Below are 18204 nucleotides of genomic sequence, written 5' to 3' on the forward strand. Positions count from 1 at the left end.
CGGCCGGGATTCGATCCCCAAAGTGGTCATACACATGGATATTCAGAGAAAGTGTTTTTCTCCTGCCCACACAACTTCAACAACCCAGGTGGAGTATGAATTGGTCTAGGGTGGATGTTGCAGTATCTGTGCTGAAGCATTCAAGATAGGTGGCAATATAAATGATGCCGTTGGAAGCACGGTCCCACTACAAACAGAACACGTTACATCGCCAGCATACACACATAGGGAGATATTAGCCAGGTGGCATATGACTAGTAGCTAGCGCCTGATAAGACAGCTCCTGCGAATTGCTCATTTTTTTTATTGATTAATGTACATGCTAATTGTATTTATTGTATGGATTGTGTAATCCTATATCTATGTACTGTAGATCGCTTAAGAGTGGCTAATGCTAGCTAGATAGGGTGCTATATCAAATGCTGTATATTTATTTGTTTTACAATATGAGGATACAGATTTCTGTAAACATAAAAAGTTTTACTTTGTACTGAAAAGAAACACCACATACAAATGTTTCCTGTGCCTAGATTGGTTCAGGATCCATGTTTCCCGTGCCTATATTGGTTCATGATCCATGTTTCCTGTGCCTAGATTGGTTCAGGATCCATGTTTCCTGTGCCTATATTGGTTCAGGATCCATGTTTCCCGTGCCTAGATTGGTTCAGAATCCATGTTTCCCGTACCTAGATTGGTTCAGGATCCATGTTTCCCGTACCTAGATTGGTTCAGGATCCATGTTTCCCCTGCCTAGATTGGCTCAGGATCCATGTTTCCCGTGCCTAGATTGGTTCAGGATCCATGTTTCCCCTGCCTAGATTGGTTCAGGATCCATGTTTCCCGTGCCTAGATTGGTTCAGGATCCATGTTTCCCCTGCCTAGATTGGCTCAGGATCCATGTTTCCCGTGCCTAGATTGGTTCAGGATCCATGTTTCCCGTGTCTAGATTGGTTCAGGATCCATGTTTCCCGTGCCTAGATTAGTTCAGGATCCATGTTTCCTGTGCCTAGATTGGTTCAGGATCAAAGTCAGAAGCATATTTCGAGTGACTGACTTTAATGTCGTCCTCAATACTCAAGGGGTCGCGCTCACTTTTGCTTACTGCACACCTGGAATATGTCATAGCAAAATAGAAAGCCCAGTATGCACTACCTTGCGGATGTGACTGGAAGACTAGTTTGATCCTTTGTTGTACATTAAAAGAATCTGTAAAATTAACCGACTTTGAAGTCGGGCATATACAAAATTCCAGGGGTGTAAATAGTGAAAGTGAGCGTAACCCCTGGAGTAACGAGGATGAAGTATGGCTCAAACTCATTCACCGCTGGCGACACATTTGAATTCTTCGAATTTAAAGGTTGGAATAGTTCATAATGAAATTTCAGTGGTGAATGATCATGAGTTAATGTGACACGTCATGTACTTTAGAAAGCATTCTCTCTTGGACTTGCTTTCAGATGTAAACGTCCTGATTTACGAGACTCAAATGTACTTTATCGCAAAATGATTATAATATTAAAAGTTATTTCAACAAAGTAGAGCACTACAGAAACAAGTTGATGTTCATGTATATAAATGTAACAGGTGTGAGTATTAAATAGGAACTCTTCTATATCATTTATGGAAATTGTTCCGGAAATGTTTTAAATGATATTAGGATCAATAACACAGGTTCTGTTTAATGAAAGTACTGCAAACTAGTATTCTGACATCGTAATTATTTCGAAATATTTTAAAGAGGCAAACTTTTGATTCCAAAGTTATTATTTCATTTGATATTGACTGTTTGACTCATATACCTTTTTAAAACATTCAAACAGTTTCCTTACCCAGTGCACTACAGGATCAAAGGAACACCAAGTTATTGTACAGACACAATATTACTAAAATTTGTTTACATCAGTCGAGTTTGAACATAAATCTTACAATCCTTGAATGATACACTGGATTCAGAGGCCTGTTTGTTACAGACTGGTTGACGCTAATGCAAATTTTGAAAGTCTTTTTCAAAGCTTTAATTGCCAGATATATCAGACCACCAGGGTATGTCTCTATTTCATAAGCAATGCTGATCTATGCATTCAAACCTTTTGGAATGCAATAAATGAGGTCAAGTTCAGTAAGTGTGTCTGCACACTTCCTACAGAAAACAAACTTAACAGAAACAACAAATCTTTGGAGTTAAAAGATTAATACAACTGACTACATGAGTTAATGTAAATCAAGATATAAAAACACAACAGCAATAAACCACAACCAATCGTTACACGATCAGATAAAATAGAACTGTAATAATACTGCCTTACTTCGGTACAGTGTAACACGTATCACACTCCTCCTCACAGGGTGATTGGTGGAAGACAGCTTGACCCTGACCTTGATATTTACAATACTGACAGTTCAGATCAATTGTTTTGGTAATGCTAATAGTGAAGGTCACAGTCAACTTTCTGTCAGTCAACTTTCTAAGCTTATAAAGGACACTTGACTTCCTGCCACAGCAAAGTTTTTAGAACTCAACCTTGACCTTGCTACTCTGGGACAACCTTGCGTGTGGGGTCCTGGTAGCAGATAAGAGACAAAGATCCCTGTTCACGCTTTGATGTGTAACTGAAAAAAGGAAATTTTAAGTGTCAAAACAAATTTAATGTTTATTAAGTCAAAAATATGATTGCAACGTACATCATCAGTAAAATATCTGTACAATTTGGTAGTAGTAAACAATGTGATCCACGATTCATTGTGTGTTGTGAAAAAGGATAATTACTAGCTATATAACAGACTAGTATACATACAAGTGAGTATTATTTCTGTGTCTAGCGAGATTCAATCATTGTGAAATTCAATCATAGTGAGATTCAATCATAGTGAGATTTAATCATAGTGTGATTCAATCATAGTGTGATTCAATCATTGTGAGATTCAATCATAGTGTGAAGTGAAATTCAATCATAGTGTGATTCAATCATTGTAAGATTCAATCATAGTGTGATTCAATCAGTGTGTGATTCAATTGGTGTGAAATTCAATCATAGTGAGATTCAATCATAGTGTGAAGTGAAATTCAATCGTAGTGTGATTCAATCTTAGTGAGATTCAATCGTAGTGTGATTCAATTGGTGTGAAATTCAATCATAGTGTGATTCATTCATAGTGTAAAGAGAAAATTAAATCGTAGTGTGATTCAATCATAGTGTGATTCATTCATTGTAAGATTCAATCGTAGTGAGATTCAATCATAGTGCAATTCAATTGGTGTGAAATTCAATCATAGTAAGATTCAATCATAGTGTGATTCAATCATAGTGTGAAGCAAATGTTGTGAAATTCAATCATAGTGTGATTCAATCAAAGTATGATTCAATCGGTGTGAAATTTAATTATAGTGTGATTCATTCATAATGTGACTCAATCATTGTGGTTAACTACATCAATTTCTGGCTTACATACATTTGACTTTGCTTTTCAGAATATATCACTTTCTCCTTCAGAATTTTGGTATTTGGTGCAGATGGCTATTGCTTTGTACAACGGAAAAGCTTCTCCCCGATACATGCCGATACTTGTGTGAAGGGCCTGGGATTTAGCAGAGTTCAGTACCAGTATCAGTATGAAGAAGTTTTTGACAAATCACAGCTGAACAAACAGTTAACTTCACAAGAATATGCTTCACATCGCATAATAACATTGACATTTGTGACAAAGCGTGTATCATGGTATTGACCTACCTCTGTCCAATAGGAACAAGCAGTGAGTCATTATTACCGACTGCATACTCCTTCCCTTCAACAGTCACAGTAGAGCTTCCCTCCTGTAAACAGAGGGGTATAATATCTCATTACTTCTTATACAAGGGTAGGATATCTTATTACTTATAACACAGGGGTATAGTATCTCATTACTTCTTATACAAGGGTAGAATATCTTATAACACAGGGGGATACTATCTCATTACTTCTTATACAATGGTAAGATATCTTATAACACAGGGGTATACTATGTCATTACTTCTTATACAAGGGTAGGATATCTAATTGCTTATAACACAGGGGCATAATATCTCATTACTTCTTATACAAGGGAAGGATATCTTATTACTTATAACACAGGGGTATAATATCTCATTTCTTCTTACACAAGGGTAGGATATCTTATAACACAGGGGTATAATATCTCATTACTTCTTATACAAGGGAAGGATATCTTATTACTTATAACACAGGGGCATAATATCTCATTACTTCTTATACAAGGGAAGGATATCTTATTACTTATAACACAGGGGTATAATATCTCAATACTTCTTATACAAGGGTAGGATATCTAATTGCTTATAACACAGGGGCATAATATCTCATTACTTCTTATACAAGGGTAGAATATCTTATAACACAGGGTTATAATATCTCATTACTTCTTATACAAGGGAAGGATATCTTATTACTTATAACACAGGGGTATAGTATCTCATTACTTCTTATACAAGGGTAGTATATCTTATAACACAGGGGTATACTATGTCATTACTTCTTATACAAGGGTAGGATATGTTATTACTTATAACACAGGGGTATAATATCTCATTTCTTCTTACACAAGGGTAGGATATCTTATAACACAGGGGTATACTATCTCATTACTTCTTATACAAGGGTAGGATATCTTATTACTTATAACACAGGGGTATAATATCTCATTACTTCTTATACAAGGGTAGGATATTTCATTACTTATAACACAGGGGTATAATATCTCATTTCTTCTTATACAAGGGTAGGATATCTTATAACACAGGGGTATACTATCTCATTACTTCTTATACAAGGGTAGGATATCTAATTACTTATAACACAGGGGCATAATATCTCATTACTTCTTATACAAGGGTAGGATATCTTATTTATAAAATAGGGAGAGTATATATCATTACTTATAACTCTTGGGTTAGATATATCATTATCCAAAAAACGGGTATGATATCTCATTACTTATAAAAGAGGGGTAGGATATCTCATTACTTATAACACTTGGGTAAGATATATCATTACTAATAACACAGGGGTATGATATCTCATTACTAATAACACAGGGGTATGATATATCATTGCTTTTAATTTGTAAAGGGACATGGTCAGATCACATTTCAAATATTTATAAGAAAGCGAACTCTAGACTAAGTATTCTTAGAATTTTAAAAACTACAGTTGATAGGAATACATTAAAAACATTATATGTCTCTTATATAAGACCTGTGCTAGAATATTCTGATATAGTATGGGATAATTGTACCAAATCGGAATCAGATCTTTTAGAATCAGTTCAACTAGAAGCTATGCGTTTAATTACTGGCCTCAGACGAGGTACATCTCATCATATTCTGTATACTGAAACACAACTTGAAACATTACACACACGAAGACAAAATCATAAACTAACATTAATGTATAAGATTCTTAATAATTACACTCCAACTTATCTCGATAATATCATTCAACCATTTCTAAATGTAAATAATAACTATACCTTCAGAAATAACAGATTCTTTAATATACCACAGACAAGAACTACTACTTATATGAATAGCTTCTTCCCTTCTACAATGGTAAAATGGAATGCACTTGATAGCACTGTACGAGACTCCATCTCAATTTCATCTTTTAAAAAGAAACTTAAAAAAACCTTTGATACATCCGTCTCAGAAACTTTTATTAACTGTGTTCCGAGGAAACTTAACATAATTTTATGTCAGCTAAGAAATTTTAAAAGTGATCTTAACTGTGATAAGTTACAAGACCATCTGATTGATGATGCTTCCTGTGTATGTGGTGTACAGAGGGAAGATCTAATACATTTTTTCTTTCAATGTCCTCTGTATTCTAATATTAGGCATCATATTACCACTATTTATAATCTAGTAGGATATTTAAATCTGCACTGTTTAGTATATGGTATTAGTAATGCATCCAACCAATTAAATAAAACTATTCTTATACATGTTGACTCTTATATTAAATCATCAAAACGTTTCGTTACTTATACGTGCTAGATAAATTTCCAAATGAATATTCATGTATTGTTATAATTATTGTTATTCAGGCAAGTTTTATCCCTTAAATAACGAGTATTAGACATAAGCTGGTGTGGGTGTGGGTGTGCATGAGTGTGAGAGGAAACGAATCACAACATTTTATATATTTAAGCATTGTACATATCTACCGGAATTAGAAGAAGACTGATATAGGCAAAGCCTGTTGTCTTATTCTTTTGTCAATACTGTTCAAATATCTCCTTTAATGTTAACTTATATGTTTGTATTATATATGTATTGTCAATAAAATACTTTGAAATTGAAATTGCTTTTAATTCAGGGGTAGGATATCTCATTTCTTATAACACAGGGGTAGAATATCTCATTACTTATAACACAGGGATAGGATATCTCATTAATCATAACACTTTGGTAAGATATATCATTACTTATAACACAGGGATAGGATATCTCATTACTTATAACACTTGGGTAAGATATCTCATTACTTATAGCGCAGGGATATGATATCTCATTACATATAACACAGGGATAGGATATCTCATTACTTATAACAGTTGGGTAAGATATATTATTACTTATAACACAGGGATAGGATATCTCATTACCTATAACACAGGGATAGGATATCTCATTACTTATAACACAGGGGTATGATATTTCATTACTTATAACACTTGGGTAAGATATATAATTACTTATAACACAGGGATAGGATATCTCATTACATATAACACAGGGGTAGGATATCACATTACTTATAACACAGGGATAGGATATCTCATTAATTATAACACAGGGATAGGATATATTATTACTTATAACACAGGGTAGGATATTTCATTAATTATAACACAGGGATAGGATATCTCATTAATTATAACACAGGGATAGGATATATTATTACTTATAACACAGGGGTAGGATATTTTATTAATTATAGCGCAGGGATAGGATATCTCCTTACCTATAACTCAGGTGTAGGATATCTCATTACTTATAACACAGGGATAGGATATATCATTAGTTATAAAACAGGGGTAGGATATCTCATTACTTATAGCGCAGGGATACGATATCTCATTAATTATGACACAGGGATCACTATCTCATTAAATATATCACAGAGAAAGGATATCTCATTAATTTTAACACAATTTCTATTAAAGACATGTGTATGATATCTCATCATTAAGATCACTCACATTACAAACTGCAGTAATACTTGTGGTAATTTATACCATCTGTTGACCGAACCATTGTTGAATTACTCACCAGCTGCCAAATGAAAATTTCAGCTGTATCACATTTTCCTGTATTCTCTCCTTTTCCAAAAACATCAACCTGTCAGTGTACAATATACCATACAAGTAACGCCTTATGAAAGAAAATCCCAACAGACTTACTGAAATCGTTCAAATCTCATTAATAAGCTATAAAGAGAAAGTCCTTTTAAAAAGGGAAGAATTTACATCGTTGTAATTTTGAAAGAGAAAACATATTTAAATGAAATTGTATGAGTAGATAGGCAACATAAGTGTTTGAAACTCTCAATGAAATGCCACAATTACATTTGTACAAATTTATTCAAAGCATGAAAAGATTATACTGAATTGATATAGAAAAGTTTTTCGAGAGCTATTGACCTGACCTAAATGTGTTTACCAGATCTGTTGACCTGACCTAGGTGTGTTTACCAGATCTGTAGACCTGATCATGACCTAGTTGTGTTTACCAGATCTGTTGACCTGACCAAGATGTGTTTACCAGATCTGTTGACCTGACCTAGATGTGTTTACAAGATCTGTTGACCTGACCTAGATGTGTTTACCAGAACTGTTGACCTGACCTAGGTGTGTTTACCAGATCTGTTGACCTGACCAAGATGTGTTTACCAGATCTGTTGACCAGACCTAGATGTGTTTACAAGATCTGTTGACCTGACCTACATGTGTTTACCAGATCTGTTGACCTGTCCTAGATGTGTTTCCCAGAACTGTTGACCTGTTCTAAATGTGTTTACCAGATCTGTTGACCAGATCTAAATGTGCTTACCTGATCTGTTGACTTGACCTAGATGTATTTACCAGATCTGTTGACCTGACCTATATGTGTTTACCAGATCTGTTGACCTGTTCTAAATGTATTTACCAGATCTGTTGACCTGAACTAGATGTGTTTACCAGATCTGTTGACCTGACCTAAATGTATTTACCAGATCTGTTGACCTGATCTACATGTGTTTACCAGATCTGTTGACCTGACCTAGATGTGTTTATTAGATCTGTTGACCTGACCTAATCTGTTGACCTGACCTAGATGTGTTTACCAGATCTGTTGACCTGACCTAAATGTATTTACCAGATCTGTTGACCTGATCTACATGTGTTTACCAGATCTGTTGACCTGACCTAGATGTGTTTACCAGAACTGTTGACTTGACCTAAATGTGTTTACACGATCTGTTGACCTGAACTAGATATGTTTACCAGATCTGTTGACCTCACCTTGATGTGTTTACCAGATCTGTTGACCTCACCTTGATGTGTTTACCAGATCTGTTGACCTCACCTAGATGTGTTGACCAGATCTGTTGACCTGTCCTAGCTGTGTTTAATGAGTTTACCAGAACTATTGACCTTATCTAAATGTGTTTACCAGACCTGTTAACCTGTTCTAAATGTGTTTACCAGATCTGTTGACCAGATCTAAATGTGTTTACCTGATCTGTAGACTTGACCTAAATGTGTTTACACGATCTGTTGACCTGACCTAGATGTGTTTACCAGAACTGTTAAACTGTTCTAATTGTGTTTACCAGATCTGTTGACCTCACCTAGATGTGTTAACCAGATCTGTTGACCTGTCCTAGCTGTGTTTAATGTGTTTACCAGAACTATTGACCTTATCTAAATGTGTTTACCAGACCTGTTAACCTGTTCTAAATGTGTTTACCAGATCTGTTGACCTGACCTAGATGTGTTTATCAGATCTGTTGACCTGACCTACATGTGTTTACCAGATCTGTTGACCTGACCTAAATGTATTTACCAGATCTGTTGACCTGATCTAGATGTGTTTACCAGATCTGTTGACCTGACCTAGATGTGTTTACTAGATCTGTTGACCTGACCTAGATTTGTTAACCAGATCTGTTGACCTGACCTAGATGTGTTTTAGATCTGTTGACCTGAACTAGATGTGTTTACCAGATCTGTTGACCTGACCTAAATGTATTTACCAGATCTGTTGACCTGATCTACATGTGTTTACCAGATCTGTTGACCTGACCTAGATGTGTTTACTAGATCTGTTGACCTGATCTAAATGTGTTTACCAGACCTGTTGACCTGACCTAGATGTGTTTACCAGAACTGTTAACCTGTTCTAAATGTGTTTACCAGATCTGTTGACCTGACCTTGATGTGTTTACCAGAACAGTTGACGTGATCTAAATGTGTTTACCAGAACAGTTGACGTGATCTAAATGTGTTTATTAGATCTGTTGACCTGACCTAGATGTGTTTATTAGATCTGTTGACCTGACCTAGATGTGTTAACCAGATCTGTTGACCTGACCTACATGTGTTTATTAGATCTGTTGACCTACCTGGAACTGGCTATTGCTGCCAAACATGTTCACCACACCTTTACTGTCCATATCTGCCCTGTTTTTATCGATCCAATGCTTCAGACAGAATGGTTTTACTAACTTTACTTTGGAATCAAGCTCAAATGGTGGCTTTTCAATAGTCCCTATATAACAAAATAACATTACAATACATACATTGTCTCGTCATACGTGTCCATGCGGTATATATTTCCGCATTGCCATTTTATCAAGCTTTACCTCGTCACTAGATGACCTGGATGTCACTACATGAGGATATTTTAGATGTTTGGCTATTGGCTATAAATTGACAAAATGACAAAAAAAATCCGGCAGTTCATCCAGGAAACGTAAGAATTCATAACTCATTAAAAAACACGCATAAATGTGCTGTTTTGCTTAATTAACTTTTTATCGTGCTCAAAATGAACCCATACCTGAAGAAACTTATATGAAGTTTTTTGGAAATAAAAATCATTTGTTTTAGCAGTAGACCAGAGCTACAGGAACAATGAATTAATTTGTTTTAGCAGTAGACCAGAGCTACAGGAACAATGAATCAATTTTGATATGTGTCAATGTTTGATTGGTATTTACCGTTGAAACTCGGTTTTCCAAAATGGATTAAATTTATGTAACTTGTGGTAATGGTCAATATGATTAGACTTTAACAATTTCCACATTGTAGAATGGCACAATCTATGGATAACACATTACAATGTATTGATAAAAAATTCTGTTTTGTAAATAACCTACTGAAGGCTTATAAAAAGATTCTTGTAGCACAACTAATCAGTGTTTCTATGTGACGATTTGAGGACTAGTACAGTATGTACTCCGTCATCTTCATCAGACAGTCTGATGAAGGTGACCGAGTACATACCATATTAGTCATCAAAACGTCACATAGAAACACTGATTGGTTGTGCTACAAGAATCTTCTCATAATCCATACTTAACAACCTGAAGAAAATGTTTAGAAAAAATACTGAAAGCTTCATGTTTAAAGTAGACAATCATACTATACTCTTGTACAGGGGTAGGATATCTCATTACTTATAACACAGGGGTAGGATATCTCATTACTTATAACACAGGGGTAGGATATCTCATTACTTATAACACAGGGGTAGGATATCTCATTACTTATAACACAGGGGTAGGATATCTCATTACTTATAACACAGGGGTAGGATATCTCATTACTTATAACACAGGGGTAGGATATCTCATTACTTATAACACAGGGGTAGGATATCTCATTACTTATAACACAGGGGTAGGATATCTCATTACTTATAACACAGGGGTAGGATATCTCATTACTTATAACACAGGGGTGGGATATCTCATTACTTATAACACAGGGATAGGATATCTCATTACTTATAACACAGGGATAGGATATCTCATTACTTATAACACCGGGGTAGGATATCTCATTACTTATAACACAGGGGAAGGATATCTCATTACTTGTCAATGACACTTTTTTTTAGCTGACAGCAAAAATTAACATAAATAATTGATGGAAAAGCTTACCTACTGGTTGTCCCGTCTTGTGCTGTTCAGATGCAAAATACCTGTAACAAAAAAATGTGACAAAATACCTGTAATCAGTGTGAAAAAATTTACCTGTAATGAATGTGACAAAATGCTGTAATTAGTGTGACTTAGTACCTGGAACAAAACTTTACTCCATCTTTTCAAGAGAAGCTAAACTGGATATTGTTTGAGTGGTATTAAGGTTAGGTTACCTTTTGATGATTGGCCCAAGCTGGGAACCAAGGTCTTCACAGTGGAACCACTCCTCATACAAAGTGGTTAGGGTCGAGGCACCATTCTCTTCTATGTAGTACCTACAACACAGAACTCACAGTTCATCCCACATCAAAAGTCCTGTCAGGCTACCAGCCATTAACGGCTCTCACTTAAACAGATGCTAATGTTATATATGCCATTGTCTGTCACCTGAATCTGTTTTAAATGACGTCAGTGTCACCTAACACGACTTTGTCCTAAATTCTAAATAACTTTTAATGTTCTTCACTTGAATCACCCCAGTATATTTCAATGTCACTCACTTACGTCCGTCCAATCTCTGTGTCTGCCTGATGTCACTCACTTTCATCTGTCCCTTGCTGTGTCTGCCTGATGTCACTCACCTAAGTCTGTCCCTCTCTGAGTCTGCCCAGTTGTCACTTACCTAAGTCTGTTCCTCTCTTGAGTCTGCCCAGTTGTCACTTACCTAAGTCTGTCCCTCTCTGAGTCTGCCAAGTTGTCACTTACCTAAGTCTGTTCCTCTCTTGAGTCTGCCCAGTTGTCACTTACCTAAGTCTGTTCCTCTCTGAGTCTGCCTAGTTGTCACTTACCTAAGTATGTTCCTCTCTGAGTCTGCCCAGTTGTCACTTACCTAAGTCTATTCCTCTCTGAGTCTGCCCAGTTGTCACTTACCTAAGTCTCTCCCTCTCTGAGTCTGCCCAGTTGTCACTTACCTAAGTCTGTCCCTCTCTGAGTCTGCCCAGTTGTCTCTCACCTACGTCTGTCCCTCTCTGAGTCTGTCCAGTTGTCACTCACCTACGTCCATCCTTCTCTGTCTCTGCCTGGTAGTCACTCACCTAATTCTGTCCCTGTCTGTGTTTTCTGAGTTGTCACTCCGCTAAGTTTGTCCCTCACTGTGTCTTCTGAGTTGTCACTCAGCTAAGTCTGTCCCTCTCTGTGTCTTCTGAGTTGCCACTCAGCTAAGTATGTCCCTGTCTGTGTGAGTTGCCACTCAGCTAAGTCTGTCCCTCTGTGTCTCTTCCCAGTTGTCACTCACCAAAGTCTGTCCCTGTCTGTGTTTTCTGAGTTGTCACTCAGCTAAGTCTGTCCCTCACTGTGTCTTCTGAGTTGTCACTCAGCTAAGTCTGTCCCTCTCTGTGTCTTCTGAGTTGTCACTCACCTAAGTATGTCCCACTTTGTGTCTGAATGGTAGTCACTCAGCTTAGTCTGTCCATCTCTGTGTCTGACTGGTAGTCACTCACCTAATTCTGTCCCTCTTTTTCTCTTCCCAGTTATCACTCAGTCTTCTGAGTTGTCACTCACCTAAGTCTGTCCCTCTCTGTCTCTGTCCAGTTGTCACTCAGCTAAGACTGTCCCTCTCTGTCTCTGCCCAGTTGTCACTCACCTAAGAGTGTCCCTCTCTGTCTCTGCCCAGTTATTACTCACCTAAGTCCGTCCTTCTCTGTCTCTGCCCAGTTATTACTCACCTAAGAGTGTCCCTCTCTGTCTCTGCCCAGTTGTTACTCACCTTAGTCCGTCCTTCTCTGTCTCTGCCCTGTCCCTTTCTATCACCATACCGATGGTGTTAGCTTGTCTCTGTGGGGAGTGAGCTACTCTAGCTGGCAGCAGGAAAATCTGCAAACAAAACAATTTGCTGTCTTTGAAGTAGATATAAGAAAACTCAATCCTGTAACCATTGGTTAATCAGTTGTATTCAAAACTTAAGAGACACTGTCAGACAATTTGTTAAATAAGCATACAACTTGACAAGAACAATGCCCTGTTTCAACCATATCTCAAACTATATATGATATTGCTTAATGAAGTGAAAGCAAAAATGGAAAAAAACTGTAGTGAAATATATATCTATATCCCCCCCCCCCTTTTGCCCAATAGTGATATATATTCTCCTCCCTTGCCTAGTAACATACACATACTTGTTCCTGACCTATGGTGATATGTAAAGCTCCCCCTCCCTGACATATAGTAAATGATAAATCCAAACCTCCCCCTCCCTGACTTAGTGCCATACATACCTCTCCCTCCCTGACCTATGTGACATACATACCTCTCCCTCCCTGACTAAGTACCATACATACCTCTCCCTCCCTGACCTATAATGGCATACATACTTCTCCCTCCCTGACCTACAGTGACATACATACCTCTCCCTCCCTGACCTACAGTGACATACATATCCCTCCCTCCCTGACCTACAGTGACATACATACCTCTCCCTCTTTGATGTGTACATCTTTATGCTGGTTCTGCTCCACAACTTTCAAACACATGTCCCCTTTTATCATGTAGAACAGCTAGAATTGAATAGGATTATCTCATTACATATTTTATTGTAGAATATATTGTGACTTTATATTTAAGCTCGAGTGCTCTCAGGTAATGTGTTACAAAGTGTTCCCTTGCAGCCCTATACATACATTCTGTTTTACTTCACAAATTTTGAAATACATTAACTTAGGGTGCTCAATAATAAATATTAAAATCAGGTGACTACTGGTTTGTTGAGAGGAAATTCTTTTGAGATACCTAAGATTTTAACCCCTCTGCCGTATTTTGTTTTACCAAATTTGGTTGTACATTGTAATTGGCCTTGTGTTTCTTGAGGAGAAGAGGTTGAAAGAAAAGTTAATGGATGGATGGCATCAGCTTGCTCTTTGAGCCAGGTGAGCTAAAGACACAATTCTGTAAAAAATATATATAAAATGATCATAGCCAACACATAATCACAACAGTCTTCTCTCAATATACCACAGGTAAGTATACCAGCTTAATAAGAATGAATTCTGTTTGCATAATGAGACAGAACAATATATCATAAGTTGGATTTTTTCATGTACAGGTCCTTAAAGTTTGACTTGTATATATATACATATGCAATTGGTAGGTGTGGTTTGTGAGGCCATCCTGAAGAGTCTTACCTCCTCACCCTCCTCAATATGGTAGTCCTTTCTTTGGTTGGGTCCTCCAACATAGAATAGCTTCATCTGTCCCTCGTTGTGCCTTCATAAAAAAGTAACATAAATTGCACTTAATTTCCAGTGATTAACGGTACTACATGTAGTATGCTGTGGAAGCCATATCAAACAATTCACTAATAACTTAGGATCCAGACCAGCACACACTTAAAGACAGCCGGACATTGATTGGACAATGTCATTACTGCTACGGTCCAGTCAGTACACATACCTGAGTATGAAAGACTTCTCAAGATGCATTCCAAATTGGAGATCTGAGAACAACCCATACCAAGGTAAGAGTTAAGTTATCCAAATCAGGAAAAAGATAGTATCTGCCAAGCATATTTAGTTAGGAGTCTGATCAGCCAACCATATCTGGATAAGGATCAAACCAATCAACCATATCTGGATAAGGATCAAACCAGCCAACCATATCTGGATAAGGATCAAACCAGTCAACCATAACTGGACTAAGGGTCAAACCAGACAACCATATCTGGATAAGGATCAAACCAGCCAACCATAACTGGACTAAGGGTCAAACCAGCCAACCATATCTGGATAAGGGTCAAACCAGCCAACCATATCTGGACTAAGGGTCAAACCAGCCAACCATAACTGGACTAAGGGTCAAACCAGCCAACCATATCTGGATAAGGTTTGATTTGGTTTTATCAAGTTTAACAATCAACAGCTGAGGTCATTTAAGGAGGTGCATCTATGTGTGCAATGTATTCATGTATACCAGAAAAGGTATGTTGGTGTACCTTCACTAAGGGTCAGATCAGTCAACCATAACTGGACTAAGGGTCAGACCAGTCAACCATAACTGGACTAATTAGGGTCAGATCAGTCAACCATATCTTGACTAAGGGTCAGACCAGTCAACCATAACTGGACTAAGGGTCAGACCAGTCAACCATACCTTGACTAAGGGTCAGACCAGTCAACCATTACTGGACTAAGGGTCAGACCAATCAATCATACCTTGACTAAGGGTCAGACCAGTCAACCATACCTTGACTAAGGGTCAGACCAGTCAACCATAAATGGATAGGGATCAAACCAGTCAACCATAAATGGATAGGGATCAACCCAGTCAACCATAACTGCTCCAGTGGTTTTTCAGAAGATATAGAAATTACACTGCTAAAACCAGAGACCAGCGCAGTCATTTTTCATTTTTGGATCAGCACAAAAATTAACACTTGGTTTTGGGACTTTTTCAGGAACCTTCGAACAAAGCTTGAAAAACCTTCAGTGGTTCTTGACAAAAAGCTTATATTGTTAATTAATGAGAGATAATGATGGATGAAGATAGCAACAGCGATACATTATCAATCATGTGACTCAACTTCAGGACTGTTTCTTATCTTGTTCTTTTAGTATTCCACCACTAAAAAAGTTCTAATCATATAAAAAAAAATTGTAGCCGAGTTGGACTGGATGTACCCCTGTTTGTGTGTCTATCTCGAGTTGGAGGTTACTAATTACAAGTTCCAATCCAGGTCTGGCTGTGTTGCATTTTCCCTCTCCTGTTACATAGCATGACAATAATTTAAAAGCTTGGGAACATACATGACTACACATTTGAAAAAAAAATCATGACCTTTTTGGATAAGACTCTTGCAAATTTATATCCATAACAGCAATGGCAGTTTAAATGGATCCCCATAGATATGTTCTATATGTTATTATAGGCTTGTGAGCTGCCTGGGTGCATGAAAAAATTAGCTGAGGAAGGATGGGGGGGGGGGGGGGGGGGNAACATGGTATGAAGTAGTTTTTTTTTTTTACTTTTAAAATTGGCCGTGAAACAGTTTGTCATATTGCAAGAATGCATTGTCTTAAAAAATGTGAATATAATAATGCATTTTGTTATTCAGAGAGGGGCAGAATGGCGGGACTGTTTGTAAAAATGGGGACCATAAACATTTCTCATTCAATAAGAAAATGGGGTGGGGGGGTTTAATAGTATACGGGGAAGGGTGCTTATTACGACAAACACGGTGAAGCCAATTTGGGGGTAAGTAAGGACCCAAGTTATATGATTTTGTGTTTATAATCACTAAATGTCTGCTTAATTTCACTTTTAAAGTAGAACACATATGGTGCATGCTACACCTTAATTGTTGGTCAAGTCTTATGAGTTTACTTGTAGATGAAATAGCCCATAACTGAAAACAGTAAGTAAATCCCCCACTGATACCTCTCGAACCAGCGCCAACGTTAAGCAATGAGAATTCCTGTGTCAATTAAGACTCGCGTGCGATTGTCAAGTGTCTCTTGTTAGGCCTAATCATAGAACTCTACGACGGTAACAATATCATCTATAGAACATACGAAATAAAAGCTTGACCAAATCAACTTGCCGTGGCCACATTCGCATGCTTTGAAGTAATAAAATTCGGTCGGTGAAGAAGTTCATTCAGGCAAGCGAGCGTGACTCTGATCTAGCCAAAAGTTCAGGTGAACTCGGTCATAGTTAGATAAAGTAAACAGAGCTTGACCTACATCATCTTGTTGCACACAGGAGGCAGGAAAAACTTCTGATTCTCCTCTATCCATTTGTCGGTGTTGTTAAGGACAGGTGCGGTGACAGGCGAAGTCATGATGGCCGGTCTTCTCGTTGTAGGCCTATTGAAGGGGCACTTATGGGGTATTTATTTGTGGCAGGAATGAAATAACTAAGAACAATAAGGTTGACTTGATGTCTATTGACGAAAGCTTTGATGATACATGCCTAAATCATCGTAAAAATAATCCTTACAATTTACTGTCACGCATTAAAAATAATAAGTTGTGGGTGGGGCCAGATACAGGAACTGTTTTCACAAAACTGGGACTTGAGCAAGTCTAACATCGGTGACATATTGTTGCATTTGATTAATATGCATGTTGGAATTTTATTACTGGAACACAACATTCTTTTACTTTTCATATTTTGGATTATTATACAGAAACCCAAGGAAATATTAGAAATGCATTACATGTTTAACTATGTATATTTGCATAACTGAAAAACTTTAATTAGAATACTTAATTTAAATTATAGGCTAATTAACTATCAGGGCAGACAATGGCCCTTCTCCAATAGTTCATATTGTGAGCATTTTTGTTAGTAAGGTTGAGCGATTCAATTTCAATTCTATGTTTCAATTAGTGTCTTTCTCAACTATCCTAATATAAGAAACAAATTAATTGAAATGCTAAATTGATTGTCCCCTTAACACCCTACCACACTTTTAAGAGTATTTGTTGAGTTTCTTGTATAGTTTACCTTAATGTCACTGCTGGGGTAAATCTCTTTGCACTTTGTTCGCGTAAATGACCTTGACCCAATTTCAAGATCAGAGGATATGTTGAAACCATTCAACAACCTCTGTAAAACCAAGGGGCATTATAAGGTCATGAATATTAGGCATGTAGTATACTGGGTGGAGGGCTATCTAATTTGTTCAAATGACTTTGACCCACTTTCAAGGTCACTCGAGTCAAGTGTGCTAAAACCATTATGCATCTTCAAGAGGCATAGTATTGTGATATTGCTTAGTAGGCAAGGAAAGATATTGCAATTTTTAGGTAAATGTCAAACAAATTGCAATAAAAAAAAAATTCACTGCAATGCAATTCAGTGAGGTACCGAAAAGTCCGAAAAAATCCAAGTAGTGGAAGCGTGCCTAATTTGCATAAATCCAATATGGCCGCTATTTCGATGATTTTTACCGAGATCGAGTTGCATTTCTTATCATAGGTAGATATTATGGTCCTTAAAAGCACAAATTTCACATTTATATGAATGTACT

The 18204-nt window shown here is 37.1% G+C and overlaps 1 protein-coding gene across 1 annotated transcript; it reads right to left on the minus strand.

The window, feature by feature from the left end:
- Positions 1-1725: 1725 nt before the first annotated feature.
- Positions 1726-17042, minus strand: LOC110456269 (3-hydroxyanthranilate 3,4-dioxygenase-like). Its single transcript, XM_021506887.1, has 10 exons — positions 16913-17042; positions 14360-14441; positions 13652-13735; positions 12949-13055; positions 11417-11518; positions 11202-11242; positions 9660-9805; positions 7325-7393; positions 3729-3811; positions 1726-2610 (listed from the first exon to the last, which is right to left on the minus strand). The coding sequence occupies exons 1-10, from the start codon at positions 17008-17010 to the stop codon at positions 2532-2534; spliced, it is 891 nt and encodes a 296-aa protein (XP_021362562.1). The 5' UTR covers positions 17011-17042; the 3' UTR covers positions 1726-2531.
- Between the last annotated feature and the right edge of the window lie 1162 nt (positions 17043-18204).

Source organism: Mizuhopecten yessoensis, unplaced genomic scaffold, assembly GCF_002113885.1.
Source record: "Mizuhopecten yessoensis strain PY_sf001 unplaced genomic scaffold, ASM211388v2 scaffold8605, whole genome shotgun sequence".
Taxonomy (NCBI): Eukaryota; Metazoa; Mollusca; class Bivalvia; order Pectinida; family Pectinidae; genus Mizuhopecten; species Mizuhopecten yessoensis.

What these genes read in the sequence shown, in the direction of transcription:
- LOC110456269 (XM_021506887.1), bottom strand. Translation starts at nt 17,010, where the DNA reads ATGACTTCGCCTGTCACCGCACCTGTCCTTAACAACACCGACAAATGG. An exon ending in CAAGACGGGACAACCAGTAG is followed by an intron (nt 9,806 to 11,201) that starts GTAAGCTTTTCC and finishes TTTGTTATATAG; the next exon opens with GGACTATTGAAAAGCCACCA. An exon ending in GCAGCAATAGCCAGTTCCAG is followed by an intron (nt 7,394 to 9,659) that starts GTAGGTCAACAG and finishes GTACACTGACAG; the next exon opens with GTTGATGTTTTTGGAAAAGG.